General features: G+C 46.0%; 1 protein-coding gene and 1 long non-coding RNA gene across 2 annotated transcripts; both read left to right on the forward strand.

Moving 5' to 3' along the window:
• The first annotated feature begins 1231 nt into the window (after window positions 1-1231).
• On the forward strand, window positions 1232-2563 carry LOC123093482 (uncharacterized). The gene is made up of 3 exons (XR_006445377.1): window positions 1232-1374; window positions 1481-1841; window positions 1955-2563. It is a non-coding gene; the product is annotated as an uncharacterized lncRNA (long non-coding RNA).
• Window positions 2564-3323: 760 nt separating this feature from the next.
• On the forward strand, window positions 3324-6256 carry LOC123190226 (protein LNK4). Its single transcript, XM_044602838.1, has 6 exons — window positions 3324-3476; window positions 4522-4871; window positions 4990-5260; window positions 5360-5464; window positions 5568-5713; window positions 5837-6256. The coding sequence occupies exons 2-6, from the start codon at window positions 4522-4524 to the stop codon at window positions 5934-5936; spliced, it is 972 nt and encodes a 323-aa protein (XP_044458773.1). The 5' UTR covers window positions 3324-3476; the 3' UTR covers window positions 5937-6256.
• The last annotated feature ends 16489 nt before the right edge of the window (window positions 6257-22745 follow it).

Genomic DNA, 22745 nt, shown 5'->3' on the forward strand with positions numbered 1-22745 from the left:
CTAGCCTTGATCCTGTGTGCCAACAGTGAAATATCATGAATAAAGCCAACTATCCATCTATCAAAAGTAGGTCTTTCATTTCTGAAGACTTTGTCATTTCTAGTGACCCAAATATCCCACCATGATGTAAACACCACTTCAACAAAAGAAGGGCTTGGCAAAGTCCTTCCTGGTCTTGACAACAATATCAGTCATATCATTTACAGCAGGCCAATAGATTTTAAGATAATTCCAAATTATAATACTAAAAATTACACTTAAAAAAAGATGATTCCTATCCTCCCTGGATTGGGTATGTCAGAGAATACAAAAAATATGTACAACATAATGAAATACATGATTTTGTTTTTTTACAGCTCACAACAATAAGTGTTTCATAATGAAATTTTACACACATGTAGAATACATCTCTAAGTAATTGTGTATTTACTTTCAGAATTTTTTAATCTTAAAAAAATCAACTCTTAAATTTTTGAAATTTCTGGGCTCCATGAAAAGCCCAAGCAAAAATCAACTCCCTCGCCCTTCTTTTCTTATTCGGAAGTACCGTACCGATTATGCCACCGCATTTTTACGCACGCTAACAAGCATGTTCACTTTGTATTAGATCTTGTCTTAGTCACTATGAAGTGTACTTTCTATTGTTTTGAAATCGTCACTTAATGTCTTTGCCTCAACTACTTCAAATTATGCTTTGACGCAGATCATGTTTCTCTCGCGGACACCTCCTAGTCATTTCACATCAAAACAAGCTAAACAACTTGTAGATAATTTCCTATGCAGATATGTCATCCCATGAATGGTCATCCGCCGCGTCCACTCTAAGTGGCAGTTAATGCGCGGCAAGCCTCCTGAAGCGATCCGCGTGGCGAGAGTCTTGGATGGGGCCGCTCAGTCGGATGTCTGCATGACGCATGTTCGAAAGCCCGCAACCTCCAACCGTTTTGCTTTTGGTTTGCGGGATTTCGAACGTCCGAACCTCGGACACGACATTGGATGACAAAAAGTGTCCGAACCGACGGCCGAAAACATTTAGTGGTTTTTTGATGCACGCCATTGGAGGCAACTGTTGGCGCAGCTTTTTTATCTCTACTATTAAAGGGGATCGAACGTCGTGATGGTTCGACCTCCCCTCGTGGTTCGACACCTCGTTCGATTGGACACGTATCATTGGGCCACCTCCTTCCCACGATCCATCCATGAGACCATGATCGCCTCTCGCGAAAACCGCAACGATCTTTTTACAGCACCTCCCACACTTCCAACCCTCCGGTTTACAAGGGGAAAAACCAAAAAAGAAACAACCCTACCCACGCATGCACGTTTCCTATGCAATCCAGAACTGCCGCTAGACCAGGCAAAATCAACGCACCGGTATGCACACATCTATACATGCACGATCTGCTAGGGCTTCTCCTTATTTCCTAACGACCTGACCATGCATGTTCCTCCTTCCTGGTCATGCTCGCCATCATGCCAGACGGGAGGCCGCCATGTGCACCGTTTCAATGGTGTTCCTCCTCGAGGAGCGCGTCACTAGCATGACGCGGGCGGGGAAGTGGTGGACGCGCAGGGTTCACGCCTACGTTTGGGGTGGCCATCGCGCTCTACCTCCTGGCCTCTGAACTCACCAGCATCGGTCGCCGCGGCGGCGTTGTCTCTATCGTCTTCATCGAGATGCTCCTGGTGGTCCTCTATAAAGCCCCGAGCCCTAGACAGGGTTGATCGTCGAGGCGGAAGCGGCTGAGGCCCGGAGCCCCCTCGAATTGCCACGACTCATGGAGGAGCAGAAAACAAGTCGGCAGCGTGCCTGAGCTAGGGCAGTGGCGGCTGCAATCCAGGTAGTTTTTTCCCTCATCTCTTATGCTCATTCTCTCTTTGTGGTCTACAAGGGCGTGCTACGGCTGAGCGTACAGACATGGCCATCGCTCTAGCTACATTCATCCCGGTGCAGGACCGCTCGTCTCGGCATCGCAGAATCGCAGGCGAGGGTGCCGGTGACGGCTGCCAGGTGCTCGTGGGGCTACTGAAGGGCGCGGGCGAGGCACATGGTTGATGCTTGGGACAGCTGCGGAGCGGCGTGCGCGAGTGCAGGGCAGGCAGTAGCCAGGGCGGCGGGAGAGGACCTAGGACACGTTGTGTTCATGTAATCATCTTGTTCGTCTCTCCCTTTTGTTCGTCCTGTGTGACTATGTTTTCCTCTTATATCCTGTAGCTCTAACTATGCTTTCCTCTTGCATCCTGTAGCTTTAAGAACGACTTGTGCAGGTAATTTATTTCTGGTCACCAAAACAAGTTTGTTCTTACACTTTGATGTTATGATTTGTCATTATGCACTAACATTGAGAGTACTAATGGGTAGCATGGTATGATCAAGAGAAGGGAATAATTTTCTACAGGTTATTTTGTTAATGATAATGACACGAAATCACCATGAATATTAATATACAGGAGGGAGTACTATTTTATTGGTGTCATTTAATATCTAATTATTTTGTTTCAAATAAAGTACCAAATTTAGTGATTAATTTTTCTTTACCGCGTCATGCACGCATCTCTAATCTTTGTGGTGTTGGCTGATGTACATAGACTGTACATGGAACCTTTATGATCTACACGTCAACTACACCATGTGACAGATTGCTTCAATATAGCTTTTGTCTGCGACGCAAAGAAAATGGTGTGACATGGAGAAGGAAACGAATTGTCTAAGTAATAGAGTTGTCACTTAAATTTCAGATTCAATTTTAGTCTTTGAAAGTTGTTATCTAAAAAATTCATTCATAAAACTTAAAGCTCATAGAACTTCTATGATACGCCTAAATAAATAATGTATTCGCTATAACCAAACTGATCAAATTATATTATACTCCAAAGTAAAGCACATCAAACATTGATAGTGCAATAATTTGATTGGTAACATCTCTTCCGTGGTAACGCACGGTATTCGACTAGTACAATATAAAGTAACCCAGACGGCATCTTTTTGGATACCACAGCTAGTTTACATCACCCACCAGATGCCTTGGCACGTTCGAGGGCTGAGCGGAAATAGTAGTTAGGCAGGGGTGTTTCCGCCTCCCTGCCAAATTACGTGGGAGGATAGAGCGCACTATATTTGAGCAAAGGATCCTTAGGCGTACGTGGCGCAGCGGCAGCCTTGATTTAGATAAGCACCCTCTCCAGCCACAAGTTTGCGGCTCCACTTTTGCTTGGCCCATCGGCTCACACCTCACCAGCCCGGGCCCACCACAGCACTGACCCGCGGGCCCGACCGCCCGTCTGGCCCGCCTGCCATTGTGTCGCTTTGGTCGTTAAGTAGAGCAATCCCCTCCTCATCTTCTCTTCTCCCCGTCCACCACAATTATACAAGCAGCAGCAGCAGCCGCCTAGACGCTTCCTTCCGCGCATCCACAAGAGCAGCTCCCCTTCCTCATCTGTTCTTCAAGAACAGCACCCAGGACAAGACAGAAAAGGTTTGTGCGCTGCTGATTTACTCTTCTGTTCTTCCTCTGTTGATTTGTTCTCCGCTCAATTGCTCTACTCCGTGCTCTCCCCGTAAGATTTCGTCCGTAAGGCTAATTTCTTTTTAACCTCTGCCGGTAGCTAGCTAGCTTTGTCCCTCATATGGAATATAGTTGCCGGGAACGGGGAAGGAGGCAGCGGTCCTCGAACCGGGTTCGTCCATCCGGATCGAGGGTCGGGGTCGACGTGGGGAACGCCACGAGTCGATAACATTCAGCGAACCAAAGCAACGACAGTGGATCTCGATTCCAACTCGCCATCGCCAACAACAAGCAACGGAAGGATGGATTCGTTGATTCATGGAGATGCTAAGATTTACCCGTCCAAGAGTCCATGGCTTCCACCTTCCCCCGGCCTGAAAGGGGCGCCGGCGGCCCGCTGCCCAGAGTCCCATATTCCGCTTCCGCCGCCGCTGCACCGCACCTGGAAGCCGGGCTCCGTGCAGCCGACTGTGCGAGCCGCCACGGCGGACGGCATCGGTGCGGAGGTCGTGCCCAAGTGCCCAACCGGTGGCCTCTTCTGGTCAATGCTTACCCCGATCTGCCGTGAATTGATATGTTGATGCTTTTCACTTTCCCTTTATAATTTCTATTGTGAAAAAAATTAGCCGTGTAGCATGCGTAACGTAGATAACGGACTTAACTACGAGGCTAGGATTAAGCCGCGGTTGGGGATTGCTAACTCGCGGTTAGAGTATATGGCACGAGTAGCAGCAACCAGCGGGTACTGTAAAAAAGTTCTGCCTTTCGCTTAGCTTTGAAAGAAACAGAAATCATTTTTGATGCTTAGATTTGATTACTTGTCCCTTTTTTTCTTGAATACGCACGAGTGACTTGTCCCTTTTTGCTCGGCTATTTGCAAACTGGTTAGCCCTGAATTGAAAGAGATCCTGAATCGATGAATTATAACTCCAGCAGTCACCTATGAATACAAAATTTGCTTGTCTGACATACATGTAGTTTGGTTAATGTTCTAATAGTGTCATACCTCTTCCAGATGAGTAGCATGTCGTGTTATACCCTGGCAGAAGGTGGAAGCATCTTCCCATCTGGCGACGAACTCGCCGGGAATCAAAAGACAGAGCAAGGAAATTACTGGACACAATGGAATTCAAGGCTATCTGATGATTTGAACACAACAAGCCTATACTCAGACGAGCATGAGAATGGCATCGAGCAATGTTTCGACGACGCCGAGGAACATGAGAGGAGCAGCCAACAGGAGAGGTCTTCAGCATGTCCCAGAGTTGCATCTTCAGATTGCAGCACAGGGCCTTCAGAAGAACATTCTGAGGGGCCAGCGCCGTTGGAACTACAACACTCCAAGGAAACAAACGACATCTTCTTGTATGTACACAACACTAGTGTAGTGCTTTACTAAAGGCTCATATAGAAAGTAATGTGCGAGTGGTCGCCGTAGATCTTATGCATGGTTGTAAGCCCATTTGTCCAAAAACTTTTTCAGGAGTCAATTTTCAGATGATGAAATGAGGATGATGGATGCGCCGTTTCAGGCACTTGATATGTTCCCTGGCTCCATGCACAGGCTGCTGTCCTATGAGAACATGCTGAGTGGAGTATTGACTGATTCTCAAAATCAAGAAACAAATCCGGGTCATAATGAAATGGACACCATGGATACTTGCGGCTTTCCTTTGTTCAGCCATGACTTGCAAAATGATCCTAGCAGCGCTGATGGCAGCTTACAAACACTACTGAGTGCCTCCCAGGACAAGGTATAATCCTGCTCCAGTACAGAAGATTGTTTGTTCAAGCATCTATAGTTACTGAATAAATTACTTATTTGGCTTAAACTAAATTTTGTTAAATTGCAGGCTGAGGTGAGCACCATGAAGAGGAGTAGATCAGTGGCCGATATAGAGAGCTCCTCCAACGGGGAAGTAGCAGTGCTTGAGGAACTTGAAGATGTCATGTTTCAGGTATGTTCACCGGAAGAGGGGCTACCATTTTGGCATGTCCAGTTTGTTCATGTAACCTTTGCATCTTTACATGTCTGTAACTATGAAACATCTGCTTTTGAAGCTGACAAAGAAGACACGTGTATGCCTCCGTGACGCTTTCTACAGGCTGGCTGAAAGCTCGGAAGCGCAGTGCACTGCTGTAAATGGACGAACACTGACGTGCTCAAACGAGCAAAGTTTTCAGCAATCAGAGGGCACCGAATCTAGGTACATAGTCCGGAGCAATTGTAGAATGTTCACCATATGCTATGCCTCTTGATAGTATGGTCCCGTTTTTTATGTAGTGTGGATGTGTTGCTAATCCTAATTGTTTTCACTGGACAATTTCAGCACCTCGACATCAGACCGTGCAGAACGGGAGACGAACGCGATAGACAGAACCGTGGCAATCCTTGCGTTCAAGCCGGCTTGCTCAGCTGCATGGGAATGAATGCTGCGCCGATGATCCAAAGTCATCCATGCTTACCTGGATCATCAAAGGTGAAGGAGGAGGCTTAGCGTTTGGAAGTACTTCCATCCGCAACCTCGCCATTTTGCTTCATGCAGAGATGTAAATGTACTACATAGGTTGCTAGGACATTTTGTTCTGAGCTTGCAAGTAGGGAGAGCCAGCATGGTACAGGCTGATCATGTATAATGACTTGATCTCTTTATCATTTTTTGCCGGCAAAAAATGATGATATATGTACTATTAGTTATACTAGCAAATTTGCCCGAGCGTTGCAATGGAAGAAAAAAAACATCATATAACCCTAATTTAGTAAGCATGACTCAGTCGTCCCCCTCACAGGTCGACGCCTTCGTTTCAACACGGCTGCCCACTCATATTGTTGGTTACCCCTCCCCCTGTCGCTTCTTTAATTGCAATGACGACATATTAAAAGCTAAAGTAATAATTAGAAACACACCACGATATGTAAAAGTTAAGAAGCTTATGAAAACAAATAAATAATTGATTGATTCCAAATTATAGTTCACTTCAAAAATAGAAAAATCAACTAAGCATGAAGAATCATATTTATCTAACGGAGAAATGATAAAGAAAGCATTAACATACTCTAAAATTCTAAAACAGAAATGTTTGAAACACACATGCTTTACAATACTTGTTTGTCGAAAAAAATATCTATTTTGTGGCAACGGGAGCAGAAATTGAGACTTCAAAACCCAGGGAGAGACAAATCTGTTGCATGAATATAGATGAAGATTACAAATCCTATTTGCAATCCACATAACAATATTAGGATATATTAATTTTTCTCATATATTTATTTTCACAATTGATTGAGATTGGAAGACTTATGTATCATTTGTCGTGCAAAAGAACAATAAAACTTAAGGCATGGGTGCATAAACTTCAGATAAATGAATGAAATTCTGTTTAGTAAATACATTCAAACAGTGGAAATTCATCCATGCCTGATCCATGGCGAGATCCAAGTAGTAGCCCGGCCTCTAATTATGTGCCTCCATGTGAACCATTCTGTTCAGTAAATACATCCAAACAGTGGAAATTCTGTTCAGTAGTGCACTTCTGCAAACAATTGAAACCCCGACTCGTATGTAATAAAACAGTCAAAGTCGTCAGGCTCACAGCAAGCCTGTACCTGCATTGCACACACGCATGCTGAGTAAATGGACAATTTTTCGATTACTTTAATCCATAGATAAATCACTAGCATGACATTGACTGAATTAACGACATATCGATTTTGATCTAACCAAGCATGTACTACGCAAACAGTAGACATATCTACACATACTGCTAATACTGCTAATACGAAAATAAACAGGAGTGTAACCTGTTATACCCTCCAGCAGGCCAGGCAGAAGCCGTGGCGGAGGTGGTGGCAGTAGCGTCCTCGGCGGCCTTCTTGTCAGCCTCGAGCTTCTCGGCAGCGAGACGGTCGGCGTCGGACTGTGACATGGTGATGATGAAGATGACGCGAACGCAGAGGAAGTAGTGGATCGGAGGCGAGCAGTCGCGTCCCAAAAACCTATTCGCCCCTCTTCCGTACAGGATCAGGAGGGGCGGGGTTTCAGAGATCTGCTCTCCCATCGACCGTGTACGCGGCGGATGGGATGGAGTCACCGGCGGCAGCAGCAGCAAAGGAACGACGATGGGCGTGCGTGTGGAGCATATGTGATATGTTCGTGGCGGCTAGGGTTAGGAGACACCTCACACTTATATTGGCGCATCCACGTTGAGAGAGGTGGGCTCGACCCACGCCCGAGTCCGTGACAGCCCACGATCCGACATCTCAGATCGTGGCCCAGCTGTCAGTAAACTCTCCGTTAGTGACTGGCAAAAAATAAGCACGTAGGTATGAGCTCGGTCGGCTCATTCCCGAAACTGGCGACGCGTCGTGGCGTGGCGAGGCGGGCGGCGGAGGAGGAGTGCGCGAGGGCCTCTTCTCTTCTCAAGCTTCAATAACATGTAGACAATAAATCCTTATAAAGAGGTCCAACTCCTTCTCCACTAGCGGGGGAGGGGGGACTAAACTTCGCACTACACCTAGTGCCATGGGCCCTTACAGATTTACTGAAATTACTAGGTGGGCCTAAATCCCACTACATCCAATTGTTGTTTCGATATACCAGTGTTTCAGTGAAGACCTGTTAAGATTGAGCTTCACCTAGAGCAAGTAGCTACACTCCTTCACAACTGAACAACGGACTAAGCCTTGAATTGTCAGTTTGGCGTAAAGAAGCTTCACCACATGTCTTACTAGTACTAGGCTGCGGAAGGCTGATCCCTCGGGTGGAGCATATAAGTCACACTCCTGGCCTATTCATGAGCTTACTAGAGATCACCCCAATCTCATAGATTGTGACCAGCAGTCGGGCTCATATAGGTGTGTTCCTTCAAAGATCGCTCTATAGGATAACATCTTGCTTACATAAGCTTTGGAACACATTAAGACAGTAGTCATCACACCATACAATATCGAGAGTATTGCATCTCCAACGGAGTGGGTGAGTATAGTTACTCTCCTCATTTCACCACTGGCTTGTTTTCCCAGATCCTACTTCACGGGAACTCCGATCACATATGTTGGGTTACCACCCTGGCAACTCATGTGGGTCTCATACCCATCTCCCTTGACGCATTATCTATCACAACACGTGATAGCCTTTTTGTAAAGGGATCTGCCAGATTCTTAGCCGTATGGATATAGTCCAACGATATCACTCCGGAGTTTCTTAGTTTTCTGATAGCTTTTAATCTCATTCTTATGTGTTTGTTGGACTTCATGTTATCCTTTGAACTCTTACCTTGGTGATAACAGTTTGATTATCACAGTTCATAAGGATAGCCGGAACCGGCTTCTCAACCAATGGCAAGTCCATCAAAAGATCTCGAAGCCATCCTGCTTAGACACCAGATGTGTCTAATGCTGTTAATTCCACTTCCATTGCCGATCTCGTTAAGATTGTTTGCTTGCAAGACTTCCAGGAAACAGCGCCACCTCCAAGAGTAAACATGTACCTAGTTGTGGCCTTCATCTCATCATCACTATACCCTTCAAGTATCGACGAGTCTCCGGTATAGTGAAGTCCATAGTTCATAGTACCTTTTAGATAGCGCATAACTCTTTCAACTACCAGCCAATGTACATCACCCAGTTTAGAAACAAATCGACTCAGTTTGCTCATAGCAAACGCGATGTCAGGCCTCGTTGCGCTCGCTAGGTACATCAGTGAACCAATGATTTGAGAGTATCTCAATTGATCTTTAGCCGTGCCTTTGGACTTTTGAATCAACACGCTAGGATCATATGGTGTTTGAGATGGTGTACAGTCTGAATATCCAAAACGACTCAACACCTTCTCAACATAATGGGATTGCAGAAGTGTAATCCCACCATCATCATCTCTCAGTAGCTTGATTTTCAAGATAACATCAGCCACACCAAGGTCTTTCATCTCAAAGTTCTGAGATAGAAACGACATGAACTCCTCAATGACTTCGAGGTTGGTTTCGAATATCGGTATGTCATCAACATACAAGCACAGTATAACTCCTTCGCCCCCACCATGTCGATAGTATACACATTTGTCAGCTTCATTAACAACGAAGCCAACGGATGTCAGAGTTGTATTAAACATATCATGCCATTGCTTAGGTGCTTGTTTTAGGCCATATAAATATTTTAGCAACCTACACACCTTTCTTTCCTGACCATCTATCACAAAGCCATCTAGCTGTTGCATGTAGATTTCCTTGTTTAGCTCTCCATTCAGAAAAGCCGTCTTAACATCCATCTGGTGGACGAGAAGACCATGTGAGTCCGCCAACGAGAGTAATACTTGAATGGTGGTTAGTCTGGCCACTAGTGAATAAGTATTGAAGAAATCTTCCTCTTCTTTCTGGTCATAGCCCTTGGCCACAAGCCTAGCCTTGTACTTTTCAATCGTACCATCGGGACTAAGCTTCTTTTTGAACACCCACTTACATCCCAATGGTTTGCAACCATAAGGACTCTCAGTGATCTCCCATGTCCCATTATCCATGATGAAATCCATCTCTCTACGTACCGCATCCTTCCAGTAGTCAGCTTCTGGAGAGGCATACGCTTCTGAAATAGAAGTGGGAGTATCATCCATGAGGTACACGAAGAAATTATCACCAAAGGTCTTTGCAGTCCTTTGTCTCTTGCCCCTACCAAGGATTTCCTCGTCATCCTCCTTAGGATTTTCATCATGTGTTTGTTCATAATATTCCATAGGAATGGCAGGCTCAGGAGTCTCCTCAGATTCCTATCTAGAAGTGCTTTGCGTATCTCTCATAGGAAAAATATCCTCGAAGAATGTAGCATCTTTAGACTCCATAATTGTACCGACCTTCTGGTCAGGTACCTCATATTTCACTACTAGAAATCTATAGCCAACGTTGTTCTTAGCGTAGCCCAAATTAACGCAGTCCACAGTCTTGGATCCAAGCTTACGCTTTTTGGGAATCGGCACATTGACTTTTGCCAAACAGCCCCAAGTACGCAAATACGAGAGTGTTGTCCTTCTCTTCGCCCATTTCTCATAGGGAGTGATTTCATTATCCTTTGTCAGAACTTTACTCAGGACATGACATGCCGTCAATATAGCCTCCCCCACCATGCCTTGGATAAAACTGATGTATCTAACATGGCATTAACCAAATCAGTTAGAGTACGATTTTTCCGCTCGGCAACCCTGTTTGACTGGGGTGAATAGGGAGGCGTCCTCTCATGAATAATGCTGTGTTCTGCACAAAAAGAATCAAACTTACTCGAGAAGTACTCTCCACAATGATTTGACCGGACTCGTTTAATTTTCTTTCCAAGTTGATTCTCAACTTCTGCCTTATAGATTTTAAAGTAGTGTAGAGCCTCATCTTTAGTACTCCCTCCGTTCTAAAATATAGTGCTTCCTCTATTCCGTGCTTCAACTTTGACCATAAATTTAACCAACGAGACCGACTGTGGCGGGAGCAAAAGTTATACCAGTGAATTCGTATTCAAAAGAAGTTTTCAATTATATAATTTTTTCTCCCGCCGCAGTCAATCTCGTTGGTTCAATATATGGTCAAAGTTGGACCTCCGAAAGCACAGACGCACTATATTTTGGAATGGAGGAAGTATTTAATAGATACACATAACAATATCTAGTGGAATCATCTACCAATGTCATGAAGTATTTCTTTCCACCTTTAGTCAACACACCATTCATCTCACAAAGATCAGAATGTATGAGTTCTACTAGTGCCAAGTGTCTCTCCTCCACGGCCTTGTGAGGCTTACGAGGTTTCTTAGCTTGCACACATGAAAGACACTTAGAACATTTGGCTCAAGTGAAACTCAGGATTAAATCCAACTTAGCTAGCCGCGTCATAAAACCGAAACTAATGTGACAAAGACGTGAATGCCAAACTTTAGATTCATTAACACTCAAATGAATATGGTTCACGACTTTATTACAAAAATCTGTGAGGGAAAGGAGAAACATCCCTCCGCTCTCATAACCTTTTCCAACAAATAGTACATATTTAGTAACAACTAATTTATTATACTCGAAGACCAACTTAAACCCTTCTCTACATAGAAGGGAGCCACTAACGAGGTTCTTCTTGATGGCGGGGACATGTTGCATGTTATTTAGCTGCACGATCCTCCCCGAAGTAAACTTCAGATTGACCATGCCAACACCATGAGCAAAAGCACTCGCACCATTCCTCATCAATACAGACCTGTGGCTTGTGACCTGGTAAGAAGTGAAAAATGAAATGTCAGCACACACATGACCACCTGCACCTGTGTCCACCCACCAATCGGTAGGCTAAAACACTGAAAAATAGTAAATAAATTACTGTACCCAGTGCACCATTCTCATTGTTGCCCACAATCATTTTGACAGACTTGAAGTCCTGTCCTGACTTCTTAAACTTGGTTGGGCACTTGTTGGCCCAATGTTCAATTGAACCACAAGTGCCCTCATCCTTCTTGTTCTTCTTGAAGGTCTTCTTACACTTCTTCTAAAAGTCGGTATTGTGTTGGACACCATTGACGAAGTCCTGGACTAAGGGGTCCTCGGGCGTCCGGCCTGTTGGCCATGGGCCGGACTGATGGGCTGTGAAGATACGAAGACCGAAGACTGCACCCATGTCCAGATGGGACTCTCCTTGGCGTGGAAGGCAAGCTTGGCGACCGAATATGTAGATTCCCTTCTTTGTAACCGACCTTGTATAACCCTAGATCCTCTCGGTGTCTATATAAACCGGAGGACTTAGTCCGGAGAGGGAGAGATTCATTATCATAGCCATACAAGCTAGACCTCTAGGGTTTAGCCATTACGATCTCGAGGTAGATCAACTCTTGTAATACTCATATTCATCAATATCAATCAAGCAGGATGTAGGGTATTACCTCCATAGAGAGGGCCCGAACCTGGGTAAACATCATGTCCCTTGTCTCCTATTACCATCGACCTTAGACGCACAGTTCGGGACTCCCTACCCGAGATCCGCCGGTTTTGACACCGACATTGGTGCTTTCATTGAGAGTTCCACTGTGCCGTCGCCAAAAGGTTTGATGGCCCCTTCGATTGTCAATAATGACGCTGTCCAAGGAAAAACTTTCCTTCCCAGACAGATCTTCGTGTTTGGCGGCTTCGCACTACGGGCCAACTCGTTTGGCCATCTAGAGCAGATCGAAAGCTACGTCCCTGGCCATCAGGTCAGATTTGGGAGCTTGAACTATGTTGCGGACATCCGTGGAGACTTGATCTTCGCCGGATTCGAGACCGCGGTAGCCGCTCCCAGTCACCCCGATGATCATGACCTAAATCTGCCATCTGGCTGCATCCAGAAGATTGCTCCTATAACCGCTCTGGCCCTAGATCTGGAGCAAGCTGCGCCATCCAAGGACGGGAGGATCAACCCCACTACGGAGGCCACAGATTCCACGGCGCTGGATCCGCACATAGACTTAACCTCTCACGACGTTTTTGTCAGCGGAACTCCGGACTCGTCTCCGGTCGTAAGTTCCGAACCGCGTGAGCCCGCGGACGCCGAGCTTGATCGTTTGTCGATCTTCGAATTCAGTGTCGCAGACATCTTCCAGCACTCGCCTTTGGGCGATGTGCTAAACTCATTAAAAAACCTGTCCTTGGCGGGGGACTCACAGCTGAACTATATCCGGCTTGAACTAGGGGCTGACGGTGGAGAATTTTGCTTCCCACCCGCCACCCACTTCATAGCCATGGTTGAGGATTTGACCGACGAACTTGATTACGACTCCGAAGACATCGACGGTATGGACGACGATGCCGGAGAAGAAGAGGCCCAAAATCCGCCGTTCACCGGATGCTGGACGGCCACTTCCTCGTATGATGTATACATGGTGGATGCACCAAAGGAGAACAGCGGCAAGGACAAGGAAGATCCAGCTGAGGATAAACCTTGTGAAATATAGTCCAAGCGTCAGCGTCAGCGGCGCCGCTCTAAGTCACGCCGCAGTAAAGACAACAAACACCAGCACAAGAGAAGATAACACTCCAGAAGGTGCCGAAGACAACGAAGACCCCATCGATACAGCTAATGAACAAGATGAACGGGAAGGCGGGCAGGTTAGCCCCGGTAAACATGCCATGCATGAAGATTCGGAGGACGATAATTACCTTCCGCTCTCCGACGATGAGGTGAGCATAGGCACCGAGGATTTCATTGTGCCTGAGCAACCTCTTGAGCAGGAGCGCTTCAAGCGCCAGCTAATTGCCACTGCAAGGATCCTGAAAAAGAAGCAGCAGCAGCTTCAAGCTGACCAAGATCTGCTCAATGATAAATGGACCGACGTCCTAGCAATCGAAGAATATGGCCTCAAGCGCCCAACCAAAAGCTACCCAAAGCGCAAATTGCTACCTCAGTTTGACGAGGAGGCGCCAAAATACATACCTCCATCGTACAATGCGGCTGACCAACCACCACGTGGTCGAGACAAAACAACAACTCACACCGAACACCAGCCAGCCCCGCCTCAGCGCACAGGTAGAGGTAAACTAGCCCACGGTCACACATGTGACCTCCGGCAAAACCTGAACAGTAAAGCAGGACATACTAGATCAATCTACGGATCGCAAGGACGTGCCTCGACACGCGATGACGACCACCTATTCGGATGTGACAAATTTAGTCATGCGCGGGCTGAAAACCACAGACGGACTCCATCAGAGCTACGTCGCGATACGACCCGATATAGAGGCGCCGCACACCTTCATTGCTTCACCGATGAGGTCCTGGATCATGAATTCCCAGAAGGGTTCAAACCCGTGAATATAGAATCATACGATGGAACCACGGACCCCACGGTGTGGATCGAAGACTTCATTCTCCACATTCATATGGCCCGCAGCGATGACCTCCACGCCATCAAATACCTCCCTTTAAAACTCAAGGGGCCAGCTCGGCACTGGCTCAACAGTCTGCCTGCAAATTCTATTGGCAGCTGGGAGGACTTGGAAGAGGCCTTCCTCGATAACTTCCAAGGTACATATGTTCGATCTCCGGACGCTGATGACTTAAGCCATATAGTTCAACAACCTGAAGAGTCCGCCAGGAAATTCTGGACTAGGTTCTTAACTAAAAAGAACCAAATCGTTGATTGTCCGAATGCCGAAGCCCTAGCAGCCTTCAAACACAGCATCCGCGACGAATGGCTCGCTCGCCACCTCGGCCAAGAAAAACCAAAATCCATGGCAGCCCTCACGGCACTCATGACCCGCTTTTGTGCGGGCGAGGATAGTTGGTTGCCCCGTAGAAAAAGCAATGCAAGCGACGCCGGCACCCCTGAAGCTAAAACTAGCAAAGACAAGTCTCGACGCAACAGATACAAACGTCAAAACAACAATGATAACACCGAGGACACGACAGTCAATGCCAGATTCAGGGGCTCTAAGTCCGGTCAACGGAAGAATCCGTTCCAAAAGAACAATTCAGGCCCATCCAGCTTGGACCGCATACTTGATCGTCCGTGCTAGATTCATGGCACTCCAGACAAACCACCCAATCATACAAATAGAGATTGCTGGGTTTTTAAACAGGCCGGCAAATTAAACATCGAGAATAGGGAAAAGGGATCACAAAGCGAGGACGATGATGAAGATCCCCAGCAACCGAACACAGGGGGACAAAAGAAGTTTCCCCCTCAGGTCAAAACGGTGAACATGATATACGCTACCCACATCCCCAAGAGGGAGCGCAAGCGTGTGCTCAGGGACGTCTACGCGATAGAGCCAGTCGCCCCAAAATTTAATCCATGGTCGTCATGCCCGATCACCTTTGATCACCGGGATCATCCGACCAGTATCCGTCATGGTGGCTCAGACGCACTTGTCCTAGACCCAATAATTGATGGGTTCCACTTGACTCGCGTCCTTATGGATGGAGGTAGCAGCCTTAATATGCTCTATCGGGATACAACGCGAAAAATGGGCATTAACCCATCTCGGATCAAGCCCACCAGGACTACCTTCAAAGGAGTCATGCCAGGTGTAGAGGCCCGCTGTACGGGCTCAATCACACTAGAGGTTGTCTCCGGATCTCCGGACAACTTCCGAAACGAGGAGTTAATCTTCAATATTGTTCCTTTCCGTAGCGGCTATCACGCAGCACACACTGCTCGGACGAACTGCGTTCGCTCGATTCAACGCAATACCACACTATGCTTATCTCAAGCTCAAGATGCCCGGTCCACGTGGCGTCATAACAGTCAATGAAAATATGGAACACTCCCTCCATACAGAAGAGCACACAGCTGCCTTAGCAGCAGAAGTACAAAGCGGCCTTCTCAAGCAGAACCCTAATTCGGCTGCCGAGCCCACAGACACCATTAAGAGGGTCCGAACTACTCTGCAGCAGGAGAGGTCGGCTCATCAGGAGCTCGACTAGCAATCCGGCCTCCGTCGCAGTTCCGATAAAGTGGTGGCATTCGTGCCGCGCGTACATAAATACACACTCAAAATCCCATGGGCATCGACGGAGGCATAGCTAGCTTGTGGTCCGTAGTACGGTTCAACCGACATCGGATACACACATACTTTCACTTTTACTTGTTTCCTTTTCAGGTCTCAATTCCACAGGCACCATCAGGTGGTCCAGTCATCGGTCCTCTTAAAGGATAAACACACCAAGACGGCGAGAAACGCAGACATATGGGGGACTTTTTAGGCGATTTCGTTAACGATAACTCTACCTATTTTTCAGGACCCACATGCAGCTCTCCCTTGGTTTCGGCATGTCAAATAGCCTGTTGCTTATCGCACTACCTGTATCAATGCGCCTTGACATACTAATTAAATTACAATGAGAACAGTTTGCGGCTGGAGCTGTAGGACTCCAGGTTTTTACCTTTGTACCTTTTCTGTTTTCTTTCCTTTTTTCCAGCTCCCCTGTGGATAACCCTATCAGGTAGCACCCGTACACTTTGGTACGTTTCATGTTCGCCAGGGGCTGCACAACACCCCACACTATGGCACCAAAAGTCCGAACACTTTTTATAAGTATAGTTTGGCAGCCCGAGTTTAGCATTATATGCATTGGCTTCGAATCATGTCTTTGGTCAATATTTGGGTTGCCCAGCTCCTGTGCTTGCTACCATACGTTCTGCTATATCGTCTAAGGTAGTAAAGGGAGAACTACTGTGATTGTGTCTTGGTTTATCCAAAGGAGCACCTCAGTAGAGAAAGCCGAAAACTAACTGTCATGATGCGGCGAGAGCCGGTCAGCTGTTCGGAGGTTACAAATCATTGGGGATTTTTTCCGCATTACACGAAGGATTGGTACTTCCCAATCAGACGCCTATAGCACTCTAGTTCGGATACTAGGGGCTGCGCCGATGTTTTTATTGTCGCACTCCTATGGCTAAGTGAGGGCGTTACAGCCGCATAATCTGGTTGCGCGGTTTGTTGCGCTAAACAACTCCTTTAAGGACCATCTAATTGGATCAAGATTGTTTAGATTCCATCCCGAACACCCCCGTACTACCTACATGGGGGCAGAAGCCGACGACTTGTTAACCCTCAGATTTCATACAACACGGCTGCACATGAAGTAAAAATTTAAAAACATAATAAGCATTATATTGCATAAACTCTTTGTTTCATCATACAAGGTAGAGGGAGCTCGCATACATTCATTCAAAGATAATGTCTTTCGCACAGTGATCCGCAACAATGCGGGATCCCTCCAGGACACCATCAAAATACAACTCGGGTCGGCGGTGCTCCTTGCCCTCAGGTGGCCCCTCGGTCATTAGCTTCTTGGCATCCATCTTCGCCCAGTGCGTTTTGACGCAGGCAAAGGCCATCCATGCACCTTCAATACAGACCGACCGCTTTATAACCTCAAGCCGGGGGCAGGCATCAACAAGCCGCTTCACAAGTCTGAAGTAGTTGCTGATACGTCTCCAACGTATCTATAATTTTTGATTGTTCCATGCTATTATATTATCTGTTTTGGATGCTAATGGGCTTTATTTTACACTTTTATATTATTTCTGGGACTAACCTATTGTTGGAAATATGCGCTAGAGGCAATAATAAATTGGTTATTATTATATTTCCTTGTTCATGATAATCGTTTATTATCCATGCTAGAATTGTATTGATAGGAAACTCAGATACATGTGTGGATACATAGACAACACCATGTCCCTAGTAAGCCTCTAGTTGACTGGCTCGTTGATCAATAGATGGTTAAGGTTTCCTGACCATGGACATTGGATGTCGTTGATAACGGGATCACATCATTAGGAGAATGATGTGATGGACAAGACCCAATCCTAAGCCTAGCACAAGATCGTGTAGTTCGTTTGCTAAAGCTTTTCTAATGTCAAGTATCATTTCCTTAGACCATGAGATTGTGCAACTCCCGGATACCGTAGGAGTGCTTTGGGTGTGCCAAACGTCACAACGTAACTGGGTGGCTATAAAGGTACACTACAGGTATCTCCAAAAGTGTCTGTTGGGTTGGCACGAATCGAGACTGGGATTTGTCACTTCGTGTGAACGGAGAGGTATCTCTGGGCCCACTCGGTAGGACATCATCATAATGTGCACAATGTGATCAAGGAGTTGATCACGGGATGATGTGTTACGGAACGAGTAAAGAGACTTGCCGGTAACGAGATTGAACAAGGTATCGGGATACCACGATCGAATCTCGGGCAAGTATCATACCGATAGACAAAGGGAATTGTATACGGGATTGATTGAATCCTCGACATCGCGGTTCATCCGATGAGATCATCGTGGAACATGTGGGAGCCAACATGGGTATCCAGATCCCGCTGTTGGTTATTGACGGAGAGTTGTCTCGGTCATGTCTGCATGTTTCCCGAACCCGTAGGGTCTACACACTTAAGGTTCGATGACGCTAGGGTTATAGGGAATAGATATACGTGGTTACCGAATGTTTTTGTTGTTTGGAGTCCCGGATGAGATCCCGGACGTCACGAGGAGTTCCGGAATGGTCCGGAGGTAAAGATTTATATATGGGAAGTCCTGTTTTGGTCGCCGGAAAAGTTTCGGGGTTTATCGGTAACGTACCGGGACCATGGGGAGGGTCCCGGGGGTCCACCAAGCGGGGCCACAAGCCCCGGAGGGCTGCATGGGCCAAGTGTGGGAGGGTACCAGCCCCAGGTGGGCTGGTGCGCCCCCCCACAAGGGCCCAAGGCGCCTAAGGGGAGGAGGGGGGCAAACCCTAAGGGCAGATGGGCCTTAGGGCCCATGCCTGGTGCGCCTCCCTCTCCCCCTCCACCTGGCCGCCACCTAGATGGGATCTGGGGGCTGCCGGCACCCCTAGGGAGGGAACCCTAGGTGGGGGCACAGACCCTCCCCTCCCCCTATATATACTTGAGGTTTGGGCTGCCCAAGACACACGAGTTCCTCTCCTTCTTGGCGCAGCCCTACCCCTCTCCCTCCTCATCTCTTGCGGTGCTTGGTGAAGCCTTGCTGGAGTACCACGCTCCTCCACCACCACCACGCCGTTGTGCTGCTGCTGGATGGAGTCTTCCTCAACCTCTCCCTCTCTCCTTGCTGGATCAAGGCATGGGAGACGTCACCGGGCTGTACGTGTGTTGAACGCGGAGGTGCCGTCCGTTCGGCACTAGGATCTCCGGTGATTTGAATCACGATGAGTATGACTCCATCAACCCCGTTCATTTGAACGCTTCCTCTTAGCGATCTACAAGGGTATGTCGATGCACTCTCCTTCCCCTCGTTGCTAGTTTACTCCATAGATTGATCTTGGTGACGCGTAGAAAATTTTGAATTTCTGCTACGTTCCCCAACAGTGGCATCATGAGCTAGGTCTATGCGTAGTTTCTATGCACGAGTAGAACACAAAGTAGTTGTGGGTGTTGATTTTGTTCAATATGCTTACCGTTACTAGTCCAATCTTGATTCGGCGGCATTGTGGGATGAAGCGGCCCGGACCAACCTTACACGTACGCTTACGTGAGACCGGTTCCACCGACTGACATGCATTAGTTGCATAAGGTGGCTAGCGGGTGTCTGTCTCTCCCACTTTAGTCGGATCGGATTCGATGAAAAGGGTCCTTATGAAGGGTAAATAGCAATTGGCATATCACGTTGTGGTTTTTGCGTAGGTAAGAAACGTTCTTGCTAGAAACCCATAACAGCCACGTAAAACATGCAAACAACAATTAGAGGACGTGTAACTTGTTTTTGCAGGGTATGCTATGTGATGTGATATGGCCAAGAAGAATGTGATGAATGATATGTGATGTATGAGATTGATCATGTTCTTGTAATAGGAATCACGACTTGCATGTCGATGAGTATGACAACCGGCAGGAGCCATAGGAGTTGTCTTTATTTATTGTCTGACCTGCGTGTCATTGAACAACGCCATGTAATTACTTTACTTTATTGCTAACCGGTAGCCATAGTAGTAGAAGTAATAAGTTGGCGAGACAACTTCATGGAGACACAATGATGGAGATCATGATGATGGAGATCATGGTGTCATGCCGGTGACGATGATGATCATGGAGCCCTAAAGATAGAGATCAAAAGGAGCAATATGATATTGGCCATATCATGTCACTTTTTGATTGCATGTGATGTTTATCATGTTTTTGCATCTTATTTTCTTAGAACGACGGTAGTAAATAAGATGATCCCTCATTAAAATTTCAAGAAAGTGTTCCCCCTAATTGTGCACCGTTGCGAAAGTTCATCGTTTCGAAGCACCACGTGATGATCGGGTGTGATAGGTTCTTACGTTCGAATACAACGGGTGTTGACGAGCCTAGCATGTACAGACATGGCCTCGGAACACATGCAAAACACTTAGGTTGACTTGACGAGCCTAGCATGTACAGACATGGCCTCGAAACACAAGAGACCGAAAGGTCGAGCATGAGTCGTATGGTAGATACGATCAACATGAAGATGTTCAGTGATGTTTACTAGTCCGTCTCACGTGATGATCAGACACGGCCTAGTTGACTCGGATCATGTAATCACTTAGATGACTAGAGGGATGTCTATCTAAGTGAGAGTTCATAAGATGAACTTAATTATCCTGAACATAGTCAAAAGGTCTTCGCAAATTATGTCGTAGCACATGCTTCAGTTCTACTGTTTAGATATGTTCCTAGAGAAAATTTAGTTGAAAGATGATAGTAGCAATTATGCGGACTAGGTCCATAAACTGAGGATTGTCCTCATTGCTTCATAGAAGGCTTATGTCCTTAATGCACCACTCAGTGTGCTGAACCTCGAATGTCGTCTGTGGATGTTGCGAACATCTGACATACACATTTTGATAACTACGTGATAGTTCAGTTAAACGGTTTAGAGTTGAGGCACCGAAGACGTTTTGAAACATCGCGAAACATATGAGATGTTTCGAGGGCTGAAATTGGGATTTCAGGCTCGTGCCCACGTCAAGAGGTATAAGACCTCCGACGATTTTCTTAGCCTGCAAACTAAGGGATAAAAGCTCAATTGTTGAGCTTGTGCTCAGATTGTCTGAGTACAACAATCATTTGAATCGAGTGGGAGTTGATCTTCCAGATGAGATAGTGATGTTTCTCCGAAGTCATTACCACCAAGCTGCTAGAGCTTTGTGATGAACTATAATATATCAGGGACATATATGATGATCCTTGAGATATTCGTGATGTTTGACACCACAAAAGTAGAAATCAAGAAGGAGCATCAATTGTTGATGGTTGGTGAAACCACTAGTTTCAAGAAGGGCAAGGGCAAGAAGGGATACTTCATGAAACGGCAAATCAGCTGCTGCTTTAGTGAAGAAACCCAAGGTTGAACCCAAACCCGAGACTAAGTGCTTCTGTAATAAGGGGAACAGCCACTGGAGCAGAATTACCCTAGATACTTGGTAGATAAGAAGGCTGGCAAGGTCGATAGAAGTATATTGGATATACATTGTATTGATGTGTACTTTACTAGTACTCCTAGTAGCACCATGGTATTAGATACCGGTTCGGTTGCTAAGTGTTAGTAAACTCGAACAAAAGGCTACGGAATAAACGGAGACTAGCTAAAAGGTGAGATGGCGATATGTGTTGGAAGTATTTCCAAGGTTGATCAAATATCGTACGCTCCCTCTACCATCGAGATTGGTATTAAAACCTAAATAATTGTTATTTGGTGTTTGCGTTGAGCATAGACATGTTTGGATTATGTCTATCGCGATACGGTTATTCATTTAAGGAGAATAATGGTTACTCTATTTATTTGAATAATACCATCCCGATCGTAGTGATACACATTTTCATACCAAAGGTATAAGATAGTACCACACAAATGTGGCACTGCAATTTGAGTCATATTGGTATAAAACGCATGAAGAAGCTCCATGTTGATGGATCTTTGGACTCACTCATTTTTGAAAGGATTGAGACATGCGAACCATGTTTGTTGGTAGATATGCATGAAGAAACTCTATACAGATGGATCGTTTGGACTCACTTGATTTTGAATCACTTGAGACATGCAAATCATACCACATGGGCAAGATGACTGAAAAGCCTCGTTTTTCAGTAAGATGGAACAAGAAAGCAACTCGTTGGAAATAATACATTTTGATGTGTGCAGTCCAATGAGTGCTGAGGCACGCAGTGGATATCGTTATATTCTTACTTCACAGATGATTTAAGTAGATACTGAGTATATTTACTTGATGAAACACAAGTCTGAATTATTGAATGGTTCAAGTAATTTCAGAGTGAAGTTGAAGATCTTCGTGACAAGAGGATAAAATGTCTATGATATGATCATAGAAATGAATATCTGAGTTACGAGTTTGGCACACAATTAAGACACTGTGGAAATTGTTTCACAACTAATACCGCCTGGAACACCATAGTGTGATGGTGTGTCCGAACATCATAGTTGCACCCTATTGGATATGGTGCGTACCATGATGTCTCTTATCGAATTACCACTATCGTTCATGGGTTAGGCATTAGAGACAACCGCACTCACTTTAAAAAGGGCATCACGTAATTCCGATGAGATGACACCGTATGAACCATGGTTTAGAGAAACCTAAGCTGTCATTTCTTAAAAGTTTGGGGCTGCAACGCTTATGTGAAAAAGTTTCTAGCTGATAAGCTCGAACCCAAAGCGGATAAATGCATCTTCATAGGATACCCAAAAACAGTTGGGTATACCTCCTGTCTCAGATCCAAAAGCAATAAGGGATTGTTTCTAGAAT

The sequence above is a fragment of the Triticum aestivum genome, chromosome 1A (assembly GCF_018294505.1).
Source record: "Triticum aestivum cultivar Chinese Spring chromosome 1A, IWGSC CS RefSeq v2.1, whole genome shotgun sequence".
Lineage (NCBI taxonomy): Eukaryota > Viridiplantae > Streptophyta > Magnoliopsida > Poales > Poaceae > Triticum > Triticum aestivum.

What these genes read in the sequence shown, in the direction of transcription:
- LOC123190226 (XM_044602838.1), top strand. Translation starts at nt 4,522, where the DNA reads ATGAGTAGCATGTCGTGTTATACCCTGGCAGAAGGTGGAAGCATCTTC. An exon ending in TTGAAGATGTCATGTTTCAG is followed by an intron (nt 5,465 to 5,567) that starts GTATGTTCACCG and finishes CTGCTTTTGAAG; the next exon opens with CTGACAAAGAAGACACGTGT. An exon ending in TCAGAGGGCACCGAATCTAG is followed by an intron (nt 5,714 to 5,836) that starts GTACATAGTCCG and finishes GGACAATTTCAG; the next exon opens with CACCTCGACATCAGACCGTG.